Source organism: Enhydra lutris, unplaced genomic scaffold (assembly GCF_002288905.1).
Source record: "Enhydra lutris kenyoni isolate GAN:26980312 unplaced genomic scaffold, ASM228890v2 scaffoldscaffold10, whole genome shotgun sequence".
NCBI lineage: Eukaryota > Metazoa > Chordata > Mammalia > Carnivora > Mustelidae > Enhydra > Enhydra lutris.
Window position 1 is genome coordinate 7,803,170 of NW_019154094.1, and position 17,097 is coordinate 7,820,266.

Sequence of the window (17,097 nt, forward strand, 5' to 3'; positions counted from 1 at the left end):
CCCTTCCCCTATGTTCATCTGTTTTGTTTCTTAAATGCCACATATGAGTGAAATCATGATATTCGTCTTTCTGACTTTTTTCACTTAACATAATACTCTCTAGTTCCATCCATGTTGCTGCAAATGGCAAGATTTCATTCTTTTTGATGGGCGAGTACATCTTCTTTATCCATTCATCTGTTGATGGACTTCTGGGCTCTTTCCATATTTTGGCTGTTGTGGACATTGCTGCTATAAGCATTGGGATGCATGTGCCCCTTTGAATCTGTGTGTGTACCCTTTGGATAAATACCTGGTAGTGTAATTGCTGGGTTGTAGGGTAATTCTTCTTCTTCTTCTTCGTCTTCGTCTTCGTCTTCGTCTCCGTCTCCGTCTCCGTCTCCGTCTCCGTCTCCGTCTCCGTCTCCGTCTCTCTCTTTCTTTTTTTTAAGATTTATTTAGAGTCTGGGGTGCCTGAGTGGCTCAGTCGGTCAGTTAAGCATCTGACTCTTGATTTTGGCTCAGGTCATGATCTCAGGGTTGTGAACCCTCATTGGGCTTTATGGTCAGGGAGTATGCTTCTTTCCCTCTCCCTCTGCCTCTCCGCCTGCTGGTACATGTGCTTTCTCTCAAATAAATAAATAAATCTTTAAAAAAAGAAAAAAAAAGATTTCTTTATTGGGACACCTGAGTAGCTCAGTCAGTTGAATGTTCAGGTCTTGATTTCGGCTCAGGTTATGGTCTCCTGTCATGGGACTGAGCCTCATGTCAGGCTGCATGTTGGGCGAGGAGTCTGCTTGGGGATTCTCTTCTTCTCCTTCTGCCCCTCCCGCAGCTTCTGCATGTGCTCTCTTAGATAAAGAAGTAAAATTATTTTTAATTAATCTTTAAAAATATTTATACTGGTTTATATATACCTATATATACCCTATACTAGACATCTTTCTGGACCTACTTTTATTTATTTATTAATATAATAATATTAATAATATATAATAGTAATATAATATATAATAAATATATTATTTATTTATAAAAATAGATTTATTTATTTACTTAAGAAAGAACGAGAGCAGGGATGGGGGAGAGGGAGAGGGAGAGAGAATCCCAAGCAGACTCCACTGACCGTAGAGCCTGACACAGGGCTTGATCTCCTGACCCTGAGATCCTGACCTGACCCAAAACCAAGAGTCAGATGCTCAACTGACTGAGCCACCCAGGCACCCCTAAACCTACCTTTTTTTATTCACTGTAGTTTGTGTTTTTTCCTCGTGGTCATTAAGTATTCTTTGGGAATATGATTTTTAATGACTTGCCCAATATTCTTACATATGTGAGGAATATCTCAGATCTTGGTCCCAAGGAGTGTTTTAAGGTGACTTCCGAATGGTATCCATCACTACTACCGCCGTCATCCGAGCTGCCACTTATTTGCCCAGGCTGCCTCTCTCTGTTCCTTTTTTTGTTTGTTTTTACCAATTTTATTTGTCAGAGAGAGAGCTTACAAGCAGGGGGAGTGGCAGGCAGAGGGAGAAGCAGGCTCCCTGCTGAGCAAGGAGCCCAATAGGGGACTCCATCTGGGGACCCTGGGATCATTATCTGAGCTGAAGGCATGCTCTTAACTGACTGAGCCACCCAGGTGTCCCGCCTTCTTCTGTTTTTCCCCTCTCAGTCTGTTTTCCGCACTGAGGCAAGAGATGTTCTTATCTTGGTAAAGCTTAAATCTGCTAACAACCCCCTCATCCCCCCAACTATCACTGAGCTGCACTTAGAATGGAGGCCCACGTGATTGGCCTCTGGCTTCCTCTCTCTCCCCTTTTCCTTTTGCATGTCATGTCCCAGCCATACTGGCCTCTTTCTTGCCCCATGGACATGCCTGGCTCAGGGTCCACCCTGGCCTCTGGCACAGACTTTCTTCTGTCAGCCTGGGTCCTGGGTGAGGGTTGGTCTTCTAGCCATTTTGGCCATGGCCCAGTTGTCTAATGAGGACTCACAAACAGAGCGTGGTGCTCTCCTGAAATCAGACAAGTTAGTTGTTTTTTTTGTTTGTTTGTTTTTTTTGTTTTTTTTTTTTTTAGATTTTATTTATATGACAGAAAGACACAGTGAGAGGGAACACAAGCAGGGGGAGGGAGAAGCAGGCTCCCTGCCAAGCAGGAAGTCCGATGCAGGGCTCGATACCAGGACCCTGGGATCATGACCTGAGCCGAAGGCAGACACTTAATGACTGAGCCACCCGGACACCCCCAGACGAGATGTGATAGTGTGGTTGTCTTTCTTGCTGTGACTGGTCAGGGGATGTGCATGGGGATTGGTGATGGAGTAAGTCAGTGTTTGCAACAGACGAAGCAATCAGTAGTGTATTGAAGGGATAGAAAAGTAAGTCTCATTCTAAGTGAGCTGCCCTGACCACCTGCCCAAGCCTTGTTTGACCTGTGTGCATCGAACCTGTGTGGTTATGCTGCCTGTTTCTGGAGGTTGTGGTGACTCTGGGAGTCACAGTGGCAGAGGGCGTATTGCTTTGCATCAGCCAAATGTGCCCATCAGGTAACATTAGCTTCACAAAGGGCTGCCCTGTACTTTATATACCAGGCCACAAGGAAATAAAAGAGGGGACCCACCTACCACCTGAAGGAGGTAGCCCTGAGGTCCTGGACTCTCTGCTCTGCCTCACGCGTGACACCCTTTCATGTCCAGACGGCCCTTGTTCAATTTTAGCTTGCCCAGCACCTGCTGCTTCCCCTGCTATTCTCTAGCTCCGCCTCGAGAATTGATTTGTTGTTGCTGACCCCAGCTTAACTCCCACATGGATCCCCTTGACCTGATGATGCCAGCAGGGGCTGTGGGATACCTCCAGGCCTAGTGGCCAGCGTGACCGTCCAGAGAGACTTGGGCCTTGGGATTCTGTTCTCTCCTGTGGTCTTAGAACACTCAAAAGCAGGTGGTCCTTGCATGTGCTCCCTTGGACCAGACTGGATACCTGTATGCAAAGCTCACCCCACATCAGCTGTCTTTTGATCTCACAGATGCCTTTGGACCCTAGAGCACCCTCTCTCCTTGTTAGGGTTTGTGTGGGTGGGTCCCACAAAGCCAGGTTGGCCTTCGTTGGCTAGATCATCGGCTCTCCCAAGTTGGCTACAGTATGAGCTACCCATCTTGATTCTTGCCTCCCTTGGGATTGGCTCCAGCTCCCTGCCGGTGCCTCTCCTCTGACTTGAGTGAGCGAGGGGCTGGCTGAGGAAGGTGATTATGTGCCTGGAGACGTTCTTACCCGTCCTTTGTAGGGTGGTCAGGAGAGACACCATTGGATTTCAGGAAATGATTGGCTGCCCCTTCAGGGGCAGATGTCTCATTTTGGTAGAGGCCTCAAGGTTGAATTTTCATTCCTGCTTCCCCTTATCCTCCTAGCCTGGAGACAATGTGGACTTTCCCTCAGCCCAAGATGTCGGCAGACTGGGAGCAGCCCTTCCTGGGACTGTGCTCCTAGCTGCTGGCGTGGGCCCCCAATTGTTCCCCTGAGAACAATGGGTACTCTTTTTGGCCAGGAAGGGGAACTCATGAAAGGACCGTTTCTTTGGATGCTTGAGAGCTTTGTGGCAACCCCGCCTGCATGAGATGAACTGCAGTTTCTTCCTGCCTCGAGTGGGTGTTCCCTGGCTCTGAATGGAGCCCTTGTGAACACAGCACACCGGGAAATGCGGGTTGGCGAGGGAAGGCATCTTTGGGGTGGGTTGTAAGAATGACATTTGCCCAGACCCATCAACTCAAATACTTACTGAAGTGTGGACTTGACTTCTGTGTTTTTTAAAAAAAAAAAAAAAAAAAAAATTTTATTTTATTTTTTTTTTTTTCCTGACGAGGGCTGAAAAAATATGACAAAGTAAAAATAGATGATGTTGGGATTGAGGCACTGACTGATTGTGAGAATTTTATTAATGGCTATAATTATGCTTAGCTGTCCCTCTGAGGAGGAAAATTACTTTTTGTTTTTAGATGAGAACAGTTAACATCAGGAAAAATGCTTCATAACTCAGACCTGGAGGGCACTGGCTGGACTGGACAACTTGTGTTCAGCATGTGATCTGGTGGCCTTGGCCTTCATGGCAAGAGCCGTGTGCTGGTTTGAGGCTTGCATGTCCAGCAAAGATGGTCTCTCATAGGTATGGCTCTGCTTTACTCGGCAAAGCAAAGGCCCCTTACACCCACTTCCATGGTTCCTCATCCTAAGTGGGGACAAAGTTTTGGCTCCTTGATCTCCAGCCAGAGGATCTTCCTGTTGACTTGTGCCATCTCCCTGCAGCCCCGTCATGTGACTGTCCATGTGCATCATTTACAGAAGCTGAACTTGGCCACAGAGTAAATTGGTCTCATTGTCGTCGTCCAGGGCCCAGATCAGGATCACCCTGATGTGAGTCAGCACCATGGGGCCTCTGAAACTTGACTAGAGGCTCAGACTCCACCAGAGGGACCATTTCCTATCTCCCTAGGCAGAGGAGACCGCACAGTAGGCCTGCACAGAGAATGCTTTGATCACCTCATGTGTCATTGCCTCAAGGGTGTTGCATATGGTACCCAGCCATAGGTAGCTGCAGGTTGGCCCAGCTTTGCAACTTGGCTGAGGAGTGGGGAACTGAAAGGTCACGAGCCAGTAACCAGGTCTGAGGGATGGCAGGGACTTTGCCAGAGAAGGCTGCTAGAGGCCTAAGCAGCGGGGTATCCCAGGGCAGCAGTCTTTGCCACTTTGAAATGCACCACTGAGGTACCCTAGGTGGCTCAGTTGGTCAAGCAGCTGACTCTTGATTTTGGCTCAGATCATGATCTCAGGGTCATGGGATGGAGCCCCGTGTCGGACTCCGCACTCAGTGTGGAGTCTACTTGTCCCTCTCCCATTTTTCAATTGGATTCTTTGTTTTTTGGGTGTTGAGTTGTAAAAGTTCTTTATATATTTTGGATCCTAACCCTTGAACGGATATGTCATTTGCAGATATCTTCTCCCATTCAGTAGGTTGCTTTTTAGTTTTAGATTTAGTTTTAGTTTTAGATTGTTTCCTTCACTGTGTAGAAACTTTTTATTTTGATCATAGTTCCAGTAGTGTATTTTTGCTTTTGTTTCCCTTGCCTCAGGACACGTACCTAGGAAAATGTAGCTATGGCCAATGTCACAGATTACTGCCTGTGCTCTCTCAAGGATTTTTATGGTTTCAGGTCTCACATTTAGACCTTTAATCCATTTTGAGTTTATTTTTGTGTATGGTATAAGAAAGTGGTGTAATTTCTTTCTTTTGCATGTAGCTGACCAGTTTCCTAACACCACTTATTGAAGGGACTGTCTTATTTCCATTGGATATTCTTTCTGTGTTGAAGACTAAGTGATCATATAGCTGTGGGTTTATTTCTGGGTTTTCTGTTTTGTTTCTGTTCAGCTTTGTAATACAACTTGAAGTCTGAAATTGTGATACCTCCAGTTTTGTTTTTCTATTTTAAGGTTGCTTTGGCTATTCAGAGTCTTAGGTGGTTCCATACAAATTTGAGGAATGTTTGTTCATTGAAAAATGCTGTAGGTATTTGGATGGGGATTACATCAAATCTGGAGATTGTTTTTGGTGTGTACACAGTTTAACCATATTTAACCATATTTATTTATTCTTCTAATCCATGAGCATGGACTGTCTTTCCATTTCTCTTTGTTTTTAATCTCTTTCATCACTGTCTCCTTTTTTAAAAAGATTTTACTTATTTATTTGAGAGAGAAAGATCAAGAGCAGAGGGAAAGGGTAGAGGCGGGAGAAGAAGACTCCCTGCTGAGCAGGAGCCCAATGTGGAACTTGATCCCAAGACCCCAGGATCATGACCTGAGCTGAAGGCAGGTGCTGAACCGACTGAGCCATCCACATGCCCTCATCAGTCTTCTATAGTTTTTAGAGTACAGATGTTTCATGTCTTCGGTTAAGTTTTTTCCTAGATACTTTATTATTTTTGGTGCAATTCTAAGTGGGATTGTTTTCCTAATTTCTCTTTCTGCTGCTTCATTATTAATTAGTGTATAGGAATGCAACAGATATCTGTACATTGATTTTGTATCCTGTGACTTTACTGAATTCATTTATTGGTTCTAGTAGTTTTTTTGTGGAGTCTTTTCTATATGAAGTATCATGTTATCTGCAATAGGAAAAATTTTACCTCCTTTTTTTTTTTTTTTTTAAAGATTTTATTTATTTATTTATTTGAGAGAGAGAGTGTGATAGCACGAGAAGGGGAGGGTCAGAGGGAGAGGCAGACACCCCAGCTGAGCAGGGATCCCGATTCGGGGCTTTGTCCCAGGACTCCAGAATCATGACCTGAGCCAAAGGCAGTCGCTTAACCAACTGAGCCACCCACGCGCCCCAAATTTTACTTCTTTTTTTTTTTTTTTAAGATTTTATTTATTTATCACAAGTAGGCGGAGATGCAGGCAGAGAGAGAGAGAGAGGAGGAAGCAGGCTCCCCGCTGAGCAGAGAGCCCAATGTGGAGCTCGATCCCACGACCCTGGGATCATGACCCGAGCTGAAGGCAGAGGCTCCAACCCACTGAGCCACCCAGGCGCCCCCCAAATTTTACTTCTTTACATCCAATTTGGATGCCTTTTTTTCCCCTTTTTGTTGTCTAATTGCCATGGCTAGGACTTCTAGTACTATGTTGAATGAAAGTGGTGAGAGTGATATCTTTGTCTTGTTCCTGAACTTTGGGGCAAAACTCAGTTTTTTCCCCCATTGAATATGAAGTTCGCTGTGGGTTTTTCACATACGGCCTTTATTGTGTTGAGGCGTGTTCCCTCGAGACCTACTTTGTTGAGGTTTTTTTTTTTTTTTTTAAAGATTTTATTTATTCATTTGACAGAGAAATCACAAGTAGGCAGAGAGGCAGGCAGAGAGAGAGGGAAGCAGGCTCCCCGCTGAGCAGAGAGCCCGATGCGGGGCTCGATCCCAGGACCCTGAGATCATGACCTGAGCTGAAGGCAGAGGCTTAACCCACTGAGCCACCCAGGCTCCCCTGTTGAGGGTTTTTTATCATGAATGTATGTTCTTTGTCGAATGCTTTTTCTGCATCTATTGAAATGATCAAATGATTTCTATCCTTTCTCTTATTGATAGGACATATCACATTGATTAAATTGCTAATATTGAACCACCTTTCGTCCCAGGAACAAATCCCAGTTGATCACGGTGAACGATTTTTTGGATTGTTGTTTGGATTGTTAGATTGAGTTGGCTAGGATTTTGCTGAATATTTTTGTGTCTGTGTTCATCAGAGATATTGGCCTGTGCTTCTCTTTTTTTTTGGTGGCTTTATCCAGTTTTGGTATTGGGAACTTGCTTTTTGGTGAGGGATAAAGTACTGAGAGTTCTCTGCCCATTTGCTCTCTCTCCAGGCTTAGAGGGATACTGATTTGGGGTGAGACATGCTGCTTGTGTTGTGTGGTGTTTGGAACAGATCCTGTATCTTTATCAAACCGGTGTTTGACATTCTGTTGTGTGTGAGAGAGGGCAGCAGTGAGGCAGTTGGAGAGAATGCCCCAGAACTGAACAGAGAGTCAGTTACTAGTTATCTACTGCTACAGACTAAAGAGTGACTAAAACCTTCACACTTGGCAGTTCCCCAGTCATTGGTCATGGTGATTCATTGTGGGCATTGCTGGGCGGGTAGTCTTTGGAGCTCCATATGGGTCTGCCCAAATTTCGTGGTTTTGATTCTTAGTTTTTGGATGTACTTTGTGGATCAAGATTTCTAAAACTGGGTGTGGGGCAGTTGGAGATCTTATTTTCCTCGGTGGTGGGCTTGCCTTCTCAGAAGCATGTCTTCTCTGAGGGTTGCTAAAATTGGAAAGATTCCTGGCTTGCTCTGTGTGAGCCTATGAGCTAGAGCCTGTGATCTTCTTAAATCAGCCTTCTTCATGCAGCTTCTGCCCCCCCTGCAGGTGTTCCCACTGATAGCCTGAAGGCTTTTTCTTTAAGGTGGCTGCTTTTTAAGGTCAGCAGGCCTTGCCTCCCCACAGTTCCAAGACAGTGTTGGTATCTAGTGATGGGGGGCTGAGTGATCTGAAACCCTGGGGGTGTCCCATGACCTGGACCAGCCTGTCCCCCAAACACATGTGCTGGTGCTGAGGAGCACTTCACACAGAGCTCTGATTCCTGCCTCTTTCTTGTCTCTCGTTCCTGCCATTAAGGCTTAGTTGTGGGTGGTACACCTAGGGCAGAAATCTTTATGTGCATAAACCCAGAGACTGTAAGGATCGTCGGAATCTCATGTGCAAACATGCCAGGATGGAGCATATCCGTTTGAGACTGAAGAGGTGAATGCTGGTCTTTGGGTTGCCCCTGCAGCAAGTTCTCTCTTCCCCCAGGCCCCGCCCCTCAGGGTTTTCATCCAGTCCCGGCAGTTAGCTCGGCACGGTCAAGCAAGTCCCTGAGTGTCCCAGGGCCTTGTTCCCCTGTAGAGTCCTGGCTCCCCTTCCTGGGGCCTCCCCACTTCCCTTTGATGCTTTGAGCTTCTGCTTTGGGGGATGACCAGGGAGAAAAGGCCACAGGTTGTGTGCTGGGTCCAAGGCCAGAAGGAGGACTGGGGGTGGACCCTCAGCCTGTTGCTGCAGCAGCCTCCCAATGCATACTGGGTCCTCTCAGCCTGGGAGTGGGCAGGGAACTGGTCCCCACAGAGAACCCAGCCTGTGCCTGGCCCAGCGATTGTACAAGGATGCCATCGTTTTCCCCCTTTTACAGATGACAAAACCGGGGCTGAGGCTGGGCCAAGCCTCAGCTTGTCTGGAACCAGGATTCAGCCAAGGACTGAGGCTTGGAGATGGGACTTCCTGTCACATCTGCTGTTGTTGTAGGGAAGAGTCCTGGCTTGTCATGGGGGCAGCTCTCTCAGGAGGAGCTTTCATGTCCTGCTTCGCACTTAGGCCCTGAGAGGAAAAGCGTTCTAGGATCTGGAAGCTTTTGAAAGGTTGGGAGGATGTATGGAGTTCCCCCGGGCTGAGGGGCGCCCGCTTTGACAGGGTAGAGCAGGTGTTGCATTTCAGAACATTCCCTCAACTGAATGCCCTAGGAGGGAGGGAGTTAGTGGGATCCTTCAGGGACTGTGGACACTGCCAGCCCTTTAGGCATGTTCAGGCTTCCCAGTTCAGGGGCTTTCCCCAAATGGCCTTGAGAATGCAGAGATGCCAGCTTGCTTGTGACTTGACAGGGTTCCTTGTAGGGCTGGTGTTCATTTTGCTTCTTGAGGCCCTTTATTGAAGAGAATCACTGCCACTTAAAGTGCTGTCTGGGCCTGACAGTGCCGATACCTAGATGCTCAGAGATGCATGGTGTTAGAACTTTCAGGCTGATACCTTTCCTTCCTGTCTGAGGAGTACCCAGGACCCTGGGGACTGTCTGCTTCAGGTTTATAGATCCAGGTTGGACACATGTCCTGTGCCCAGGGCATGGCCAATGCTCCAGGACCCAGAGGGGCCAGGATCTGTAGAAGGGAAGGCAGAAGTGTGGGTTGGAGAGACTGTTACATGTTATTAACATGTAAAAATGTTACTTGGCATAGTTTAAATAAGTGTATGTCCTCGAGCTTGGCCATGTGGGAGCCTTGGCCAAAGAGTGGCTTGGGCTTATTCCCTAGGAAATGTCTGGCAGCAGAGCTGTGGCTGTTGGGGTCAGCAGAATAGGAATTAAGCTGGGCTGGGAAGCTTGAGGAGGCGGGGCCCTTCTTGGTTTTCTCTGTTAGAAAGTGTCCTTGTGTAGCTGGTGAGACTTGGAAGAGCCCTGGGACTACTTACTCATCTGTGCTGATGGAGCGTATAGGGCTGGGTACAGCCTCCTGGCTACTCAGGAATGTTGGGGTCCTGGCCAGCCAGTTGGCACCCACGTCCAGAGCCTGTCCTGGTCTCTCTCCCGGCCCTGTTTGGTCTTCTCTGCAGGTGGCTTCTCCTGGGAAGACTTCACCTTGAGCTCTCCATTCTAGGCCCTCCCTCTGCTGGGTGTGCTGTCGTCCCAGTGGTGGCCACTGGGATGGAGTGCGCTGAGGAAACATGCTTGGGTGGCTGGGAACCCAGCTGCCGCCTGGCTCCCCTCCTGTCCGCCTCTCAGGACCCCAGGCCGCACCCTAGCACTGTAAAACACTTTGTGGGTCCCTGACTCCTCAGTTTGGGCCTTACAGCTTTGCTTCCTATTTTTTGCAAAAGGAGAGTAGTTAGCCTTTGCTTTACATGTTTATATGTAGATGTGACAATTTTCATATTTAATATAACTGAACTGAAAAAATTTAAAACATAGGCTTTAACCAAAACATTCAAAATAAGTATTGTTTTTGTAGCTAAAAAAGATTTTAAAGGAGAAATATATTTAGTGTTTTTCATGGATCTGAAGACAAATCCATTTGGCTGTGTTTGCAGTGGATGGTGATGGAAGTGGGGTTCTTGTTGGTGCCTTAAGTAGGTGGTGGTGCACCTTGAGTTGCTGTGGTGTTATGAATGAAGCTATTCACAGACCCTCTGTGATCTCAGAGGCTCAGAAGTGGTCACTAAAGGACAGCCCCAGTAATGGTAATTTCTAATAATGTCAGATGTCTTCTTGTGGGTTTTTGCTGGAGGTAGGAAATCTGTTCACAGGGGAGTATCTAGTCTCTGGTAAGACTGATGGAATGCCATGACTTGGCCAGCAGGTCCTGACTGGGAAGGTCAGGTATGGGTCTCCTTCCCAGTCAGGCACCTGGCTTTTGGCAAGAGGAATCCTGAGGAACCAGAGCCTCTTAGCGAGCCCAGCAGGCATGGCTCTGGCCTTCCTGCTGCAGGCAGAGAAGCATGTTAGTGTCCCTCTGCTGACAAGCAGTGGCCATGCAGGGCCATCCCTGGGCTGAGGCTGGCGGTAAGACATGCTGTTTGTGTCTAGGCTTGATGGGACAGGATCGTGGAGCTGAGAGTGACTTTTGTTAGACCAGAGAGTGGGTGCCACCTTTCTTGCATTGGGGGCAGGAATAGGCGTTTCCCAGAGGTGAGAGTAGTCACAGATAGGGCCTGGGCGAGAGGCAAGCCTTGCTTTCCTCCTGTCAGCTGATGGTAGAAGTTTCTCTGGCAGCATTCCTTTGGATACCTTGATTATTACCAGTCATGTCCCTGTGGAAAAGGACTTCTACCCTAAAATCGAATAAGGGAGTGAGCTCCTGAGGCCGGCTTCAGGGCCTGGGCTCTCCAAGGACAGAAGTGGGCTCTATTTCCCGAACTTAGTTGACTAATGAACTCTCCCTTAGAGCTCCTTGGACTCTTTGATAAATACTCTTCTAGAGTAGTTGTTTCCAGCCCCCCACCCTGGGTTTTGCAGTTTTTCCTGAGGTTTGAAGAGCAGGTTCATTAAGACGTTAGATACGGCTAGCTGTACTTGCTACCCAAATGTGTCCCACTGTACTTGAATATATGTCCCACTGACGGGGTAGTTGTAAGTGAGGCGTCTGGGGATACTGAGTTGTCCCTTGTAGCCAGAGTCGTATGCATATCCACTTCTGGGCAGGAAGGGCATATGACTCGAGCAAAACTGGTGTCTGCAGAGGGCAGGGAGAAGTCTGAGACAGGGTTGAAAAGGAATGCTGAGAGAGGAGACGCTGGGACCTGACTCCGCAGGCCAGGCGGGCAAGTAGGCGGCAAGGCATGTTGCTGTCGTGGAGACCCACAACATTCTTGAGCCCAACGGCCTCAGTTCTCTGGTATGGGACTTGTGTTTGGGTGCCATCACTGCTGTCTGCCCGCAGTGTGACCTTGGGCAATCATTTGCCTTCCAAGCTAGCCTGTCTGGCAGCCCCAGTCTCCCATGACAGGTGAATGAGAGCTCCAGGAGCAGAGCTGGTTCCCCAACAGAAATTCTTGAGTAGCACGTTCAGCCTGTCGCACAGCTCAGGCGAGGCCAGGGAGGACCTGTTGTGATCATTGTCCTCTTAGGCATTGACAGTGCCACTTAACTCATGCTGGTGTCTCTTCTAGGTGTCCGCGGCGGGGAAGGAGGCCTTGCCCTCCTGGCTGCACTGGGACCCGCAGAGCCACACCCTGGAGGGCCTCCCTCTCGACACCGATAAGGGCGTGCATTACATTTCAGTGAGCGCCACGCGGCTGGGGGCCAATGGGAGCCACGTCCCGCAGAGCTCCAGTGTGTTCTCTATCGAGGTCTACCCTGAAGACCACAGCGAGCCGCAGTCTGTGCGGGCGGCATCGCCAGAGCCTGCCGAGGCACCGTCCTCTGCCTGTGCTGCCGACGAGCCTGTGACTGTCCTGACGGTCATTCTAGATGCTGACCTCACCAAGATGACCCCGAAGCAAAGACTTGACCTCCTGCACAGGATGCGGAGCTTCTCCGAAGTGGAGCTCCCCAACATGAAGTTGGTCCCCGTGGTGAACAACAGACTGTTCGACATGTCAGCCTTCATGGCCGGCCCGGGCAATGCGAAAAAGGTGGTGGAGAACGGGGCCCTGCTCTCTTGGAAGCTGGGCTGCTCCCTGAACCAGAACAATGTGCCTGATATCCGTGGTGTGGAGGCCCCTGCCAGGGAGGGCGCTATGTCTGCCCAGCTGGGCTACCCTGTGGTGGGTTGGCATATCGCCAACAAGAAGCCCCCTCTCCCCAAACGCATCCGGAGGCAGATCCATGCCACTCCCACACCTGTCACTGCCATTGGGCCTCCCACCACAGCCATCCAGGAGCCACCGTCCAGGATCGTGCCTACTCCCACATCCCCAGCCATTGCTCCTCCAACAGAGACGCTGGCTCCTCCAGTCAGAGACCCTGTTCCTGGAAAGCCCACAGTCACCACTCGGACTCGAGGTGCCATTATTCAGACTCCGACCCTAGGCCCCATCCAGCCCACTCGGGTGTCAGAAGCTGGCACCACGGTTCCTGGCCAGATCCGCCCAACGATGACCATTCCTGGCTACGTGGAGCCCACGGCCGTCGCCACCCCTCCCACAACTACCACCAAGAAGCCACGTGTATCCACACCAAAACCAGCCACGCCTTCTACTGACTCCTCCACCACAACTCGAAGGCCGACCAAAAAGCCACGGACACCCCGACCGGTGCCGCGGGTCACCACCAAAGCTCCCATCACCAGACTGGAAACCGCCTCCCCGCCTACTCGCATCCGCACCACCACCAGTGGGGTTCCCCGCGGAGGAGAACCCAACCAGCGGCCAGAGCTGAAGAACCACATCGACAGGGTGGATGCCTGGGTGGGCACCTACTTCGAGGTGAAGATCCCGTCAGACACCTTCTATGACAACGAGGACACCACCACCGACAAGCTGAAGCTGACCCTGAAGCTTCGGGAGCAGCAGCTGGTAGGCGAGAAGTCTTGGGTGCAGTTCAACAGCAACAGCCAGCTCATGTACGGCCTGCCCGACAGCAGCCACGTGGGCAAGCACGAGTACTTCATGCACGCCACGGACAAGGGGGGCCTGTCCGCTGTGGATGCCTTCGAGATCCACGTCCACAAGCGCCCTCAAGGGGACAGGGCTCCCGCGCGGTTCAAGGCCAAGTTTGTGGGTGACCCAGCCCCCGTGGTTAATGACATCCACAAGAAGATTGCCCTGGTGAAGAAGCTGGCCTTTGCCTTTGGGGACCGCAACTGTAGCACCGTCACCCTGCAGAACATCACTCGGGGTTCCATCGTGGTGGAGTGGACGAACAACACTTTGCCCCTGGAGCCCTGCCCCAAGGAGCAGATCACGGGGCTGAGCCGGAGGATCGCGGAGGATGACGGGAAGCCGCGGGCTGCCTTCTCCAATGCCCTGGAGCCTGACTTTAAGGCCATGAGCATCTCGGTGACCGGCGCTGGCAGCTGCCGGCATCTGCAGTTCATCCCCATGGCGCCGCCCGAGAGAGCGCCCTCAGAGGCGCCGCCCACAGAGGGGCCGGACAGGGACCCCGAGAAGAGCAGTGAGGATGACGTCTACCTGCACACGGTCATCCCGGCCGTCGTGGTCGCGGCCATCCTGCTCATCGCCGGCATCATTGCCATGATCTGCTACCGCAAGAAGCGGAAGGGCAAGCTCACCCTCGAGGACCAGGCCACCTTCATCAAGAAGGGGGTGCCTATCATCTTTGCAGACGAGCTGGATGACTCCAAGCCCCCACCCTCCTCCAGCATGCCACTTATCCTGCAGGAGGAGAAAGCCCCTCTCCCCCCTCCTGAGTACCCCAACCAGAGCGTGCCCGAGACCACTCCTCTGAACCAGGACACCGTGGGAGAGTACACGCCCCTGCGGGATGAGGATCCCAACGCGCCTCCCTACCAGCCCCCCCCACCCTTCACAGCCCCCATGGAGGGCAAGGGCTCCCGTCCCAAGAACATGACCCCATACCGGTCGCCCCCTCCCTACGTGCCCCCTTAACCCACAAGCGCCTGGGTGGAGGCAGGGGTAGGGCAGGGCCCTGGAGACAACACGGTGTTGTCTGTGGAGACCGGTGGCCTGCAGACCATCGCCCACTGGGAGCCGACACCTGACCTAGCACACACTGACACGCGCGAGGCCTGGCCGAGCCCGCCCTCTCTGGTCCTCCAAACCCCAAAGCAGCTGGAGAGACTTTGGGGACATTTTTACTTTTATTTTTTGCCTAACAGCTTTTTTGTTTGTTCATAGAAAATTCTTTGCTGCGGTTTTGATGGCTGGCTCTGAAAGCACTGTTTGGAGTAGAGGTAGATGGAGGGAGCGAGGGGCCGTGAATGAACTTGCGGGCAGTGCTGGGCGGCCTCCCGGCTCTCTGCGTTTTGCCTTTAACACTAACTGTACTGTTTTTTCTATTCACGTGTGTCTAGCTGCAGGATGTAACATGGAAAACGGTAGCTAAAGATTAAAGTCAAAGGACTTTCAGAAGTTAAGGTTAAGTTTTTACATTTAATCTGCTGTTTACCTAAACTTGTATGTATAATTTTTGGGTGGGTATGGGAAATTGCTTTGCTAAAAATAAGCTCCCAGGGTGTTTCAAACTTAGAGAAGACCAAGGGACAGTATTTTTTATCAAAGGAATCCTATTTTTTCACACTATGTAAACTTGGTTGCTCTGATACCGCAGAGTCTGCCTGGGGGCCTCCCGGCTGTGGCTCTGGGGCCGGGGTCCTGGTGCTGGGCTTGCTCTCCCGCTCTTGCCAGAGGCCAGAAGCTGGAGGGGCCTCTTGGCCGTGGACATCCACACCCCCACCGCATGCACACTAGTGGCCCACCACCAAGGGGTCTTCATTTCCATGGAAAAGGGACTCCAAGAGGCAGTGGTGGCTGTGGCCCCCAACCTAGGTGCTCCAGGGTGGGCCGGCTGCTTGTGGGGGTGGCTTGGGGGGGTCGAGGGACTCGACCACATCAACATACTTTCTTTTACCCTTCTTCTGTGTGTTTTTTTTCCCCTCCTGAAAGGAATATCATGGTTTTTGAAACACTCAGTGGGGGACATTTTGGTGAAGATGCAATATTTTTATGTCATGTGATGCTCTTTCCTCACTTGACCTTGGCCGCTTTGCCCCAACAGTCCACAGCCCCGCCCTGACCCACCCCACCCCTCTTCTCTGGCACTGCAGCCCTGGGCCTTGGGCTGGGAAAGGTCTGGTGGCGGGGGAGGAGTGCCAGCAATAGTTCATAGTCGAAATCTGTGGGCTCTCAAAGCTAATTTTTTACTAAAGTTTTTATACAGCCTCAAATTGTTTTATTAAAAAAAAGATTAAAAATGGTGATGCTTACAGCAGTTTGTACGAGCTCTTAGTGTTGATTCCATGGAACTGACGGCTTTGCTCATTTTGATTTTTCCCCCCCTTTTCTTAATGGTTTAAATTCTCAAATTACACTGAGCTTCTTTTGTCTTTTTTAGCAGAACGTCCGTCCGTCCATCTGCATCTCTGTCCCGTGACTCAGGGGTGCCCACTCTGCTTTGATTCTCCTCCTTTGGAAGAAACCATTTTGAGCATGACTTTTCTTGATGTCTAAGAGTTATTTTGGGTACCTTTTAGGGAGGAATGCCTTTTGCAATAACGTATCCCTTCCGTGATCGAGGGCCGGTGGGTGGACCCAGGCTCCCTTTGCACACCGAGCAGCCACTTCTAAGCCATATCGACTGTTTCGCAGAGGATTTGTGTGTGCTGCCTCAAGAGGGGAGGGCTGGTCAGAGAGGAGGAGGTCTCCAGCCTGCCCTTCTCAGGAGGGCATTCCCCCTGCGCCTTTTCCCACAGGGCCCAGCCTCTCTCCCTGCCCAGCCCTTGGTACTCAAGCGAGCAGTGTCCCTGTGGTGGGGGAGCCTGTGGATGAGGGCTCAGTGGACCTCTGGTGACTGGGTCTCATGCCTCCCAGCCCTGATCCAAGCCAGAGTTTCCCCATTGCCCCAGAGTCAGGAGCACAAGTGGGGTCTGACCTGGTGAGATTATTTTTGATGACCTCATCAAAAAATAAACAATTCCTAGTGTTCCAGGTGAGGGCTTTGAAAGGCCTTCCAAACAGCTCCGTTGCCCCTAGCAACCCCACCATCGGGCACTGCCACGCAGAGACATGGCTGGCCCGGAATGGCCTGTTGCCATAGCAACCGGAGGCGATGGGGCAGTGAACAGAATAACAACAGCAACAATGCCCTTGCAGGCAGCCTCCTCTCCTGAGCGCTGGGCTGGCCATGGCCGTTGGACTCTGTGAGACAGAGCCAATCTCACATTCAAGTGTTCACCAACCACTGACATGTTTTTATTTCCTTCTATATGATTTTAAGATGTGTTTTCTGCATTCTGTATAGAAACATATCAAACTAAATAAAAGCAGTGTCTTTATTACAATGCCATTGCCTCCAAGCATCTATTTCCCTGGCCCCTGCAATGTTCTAGGATATGAATGGGCTGCAGGTCTGCTGTCCATGTGATGGAGGGAGGAGGGGACCCAGCCAGGCCCATTCAGAGGACTTGGAGGTGGCTTTTGTGCAGCTGACCCGATAGCCTCCGTGCCTTAGCACTTTTACGCCCCTGAGAGGGGTGGGCATGGGCTCCAGAAACTGCCAACACACAGCTCTCCCTAGCCACTCTTCTTTCTGCCTGAGCCAGCAGAGAAATTTTGAGCTTCAGTTTCCTCATGCGGGACAACCGTGGGAAAG

The 17,097-nt window shown here is 50.3% G+C and overlaps 1 protein-coding gene across 4 annotated transcripts in view; it reads left to right on the forward strand.

Moving 5' to 3' along the window:
- The window catches only part of LOC111144250 (dystroglycan 1), a 66,970-nt gene extending 50,184 nt beyond the window's left edge, over positions 1-16,786 (forward strand). For all 4 annotated transcript variants that reach the window (XM_022498470.1, XM_022498468.1, XM_022498469.1 and 1 more), the window contains one exon: positions 11,976-16,786. In XM_022498470.1, the coding sequence (XP_022354178.1) occupies positions 11,976-14,375 (2,400 nt within the window). In that variant the 3' untranslated portion in view covers positions 14,376-16,786. The remainder of the gene's footprint in view (positions 1-11,975) is intronic.
- The last annotated feature ends 311 nt before the right edge of the window (positions 16,787-17,097 follow it).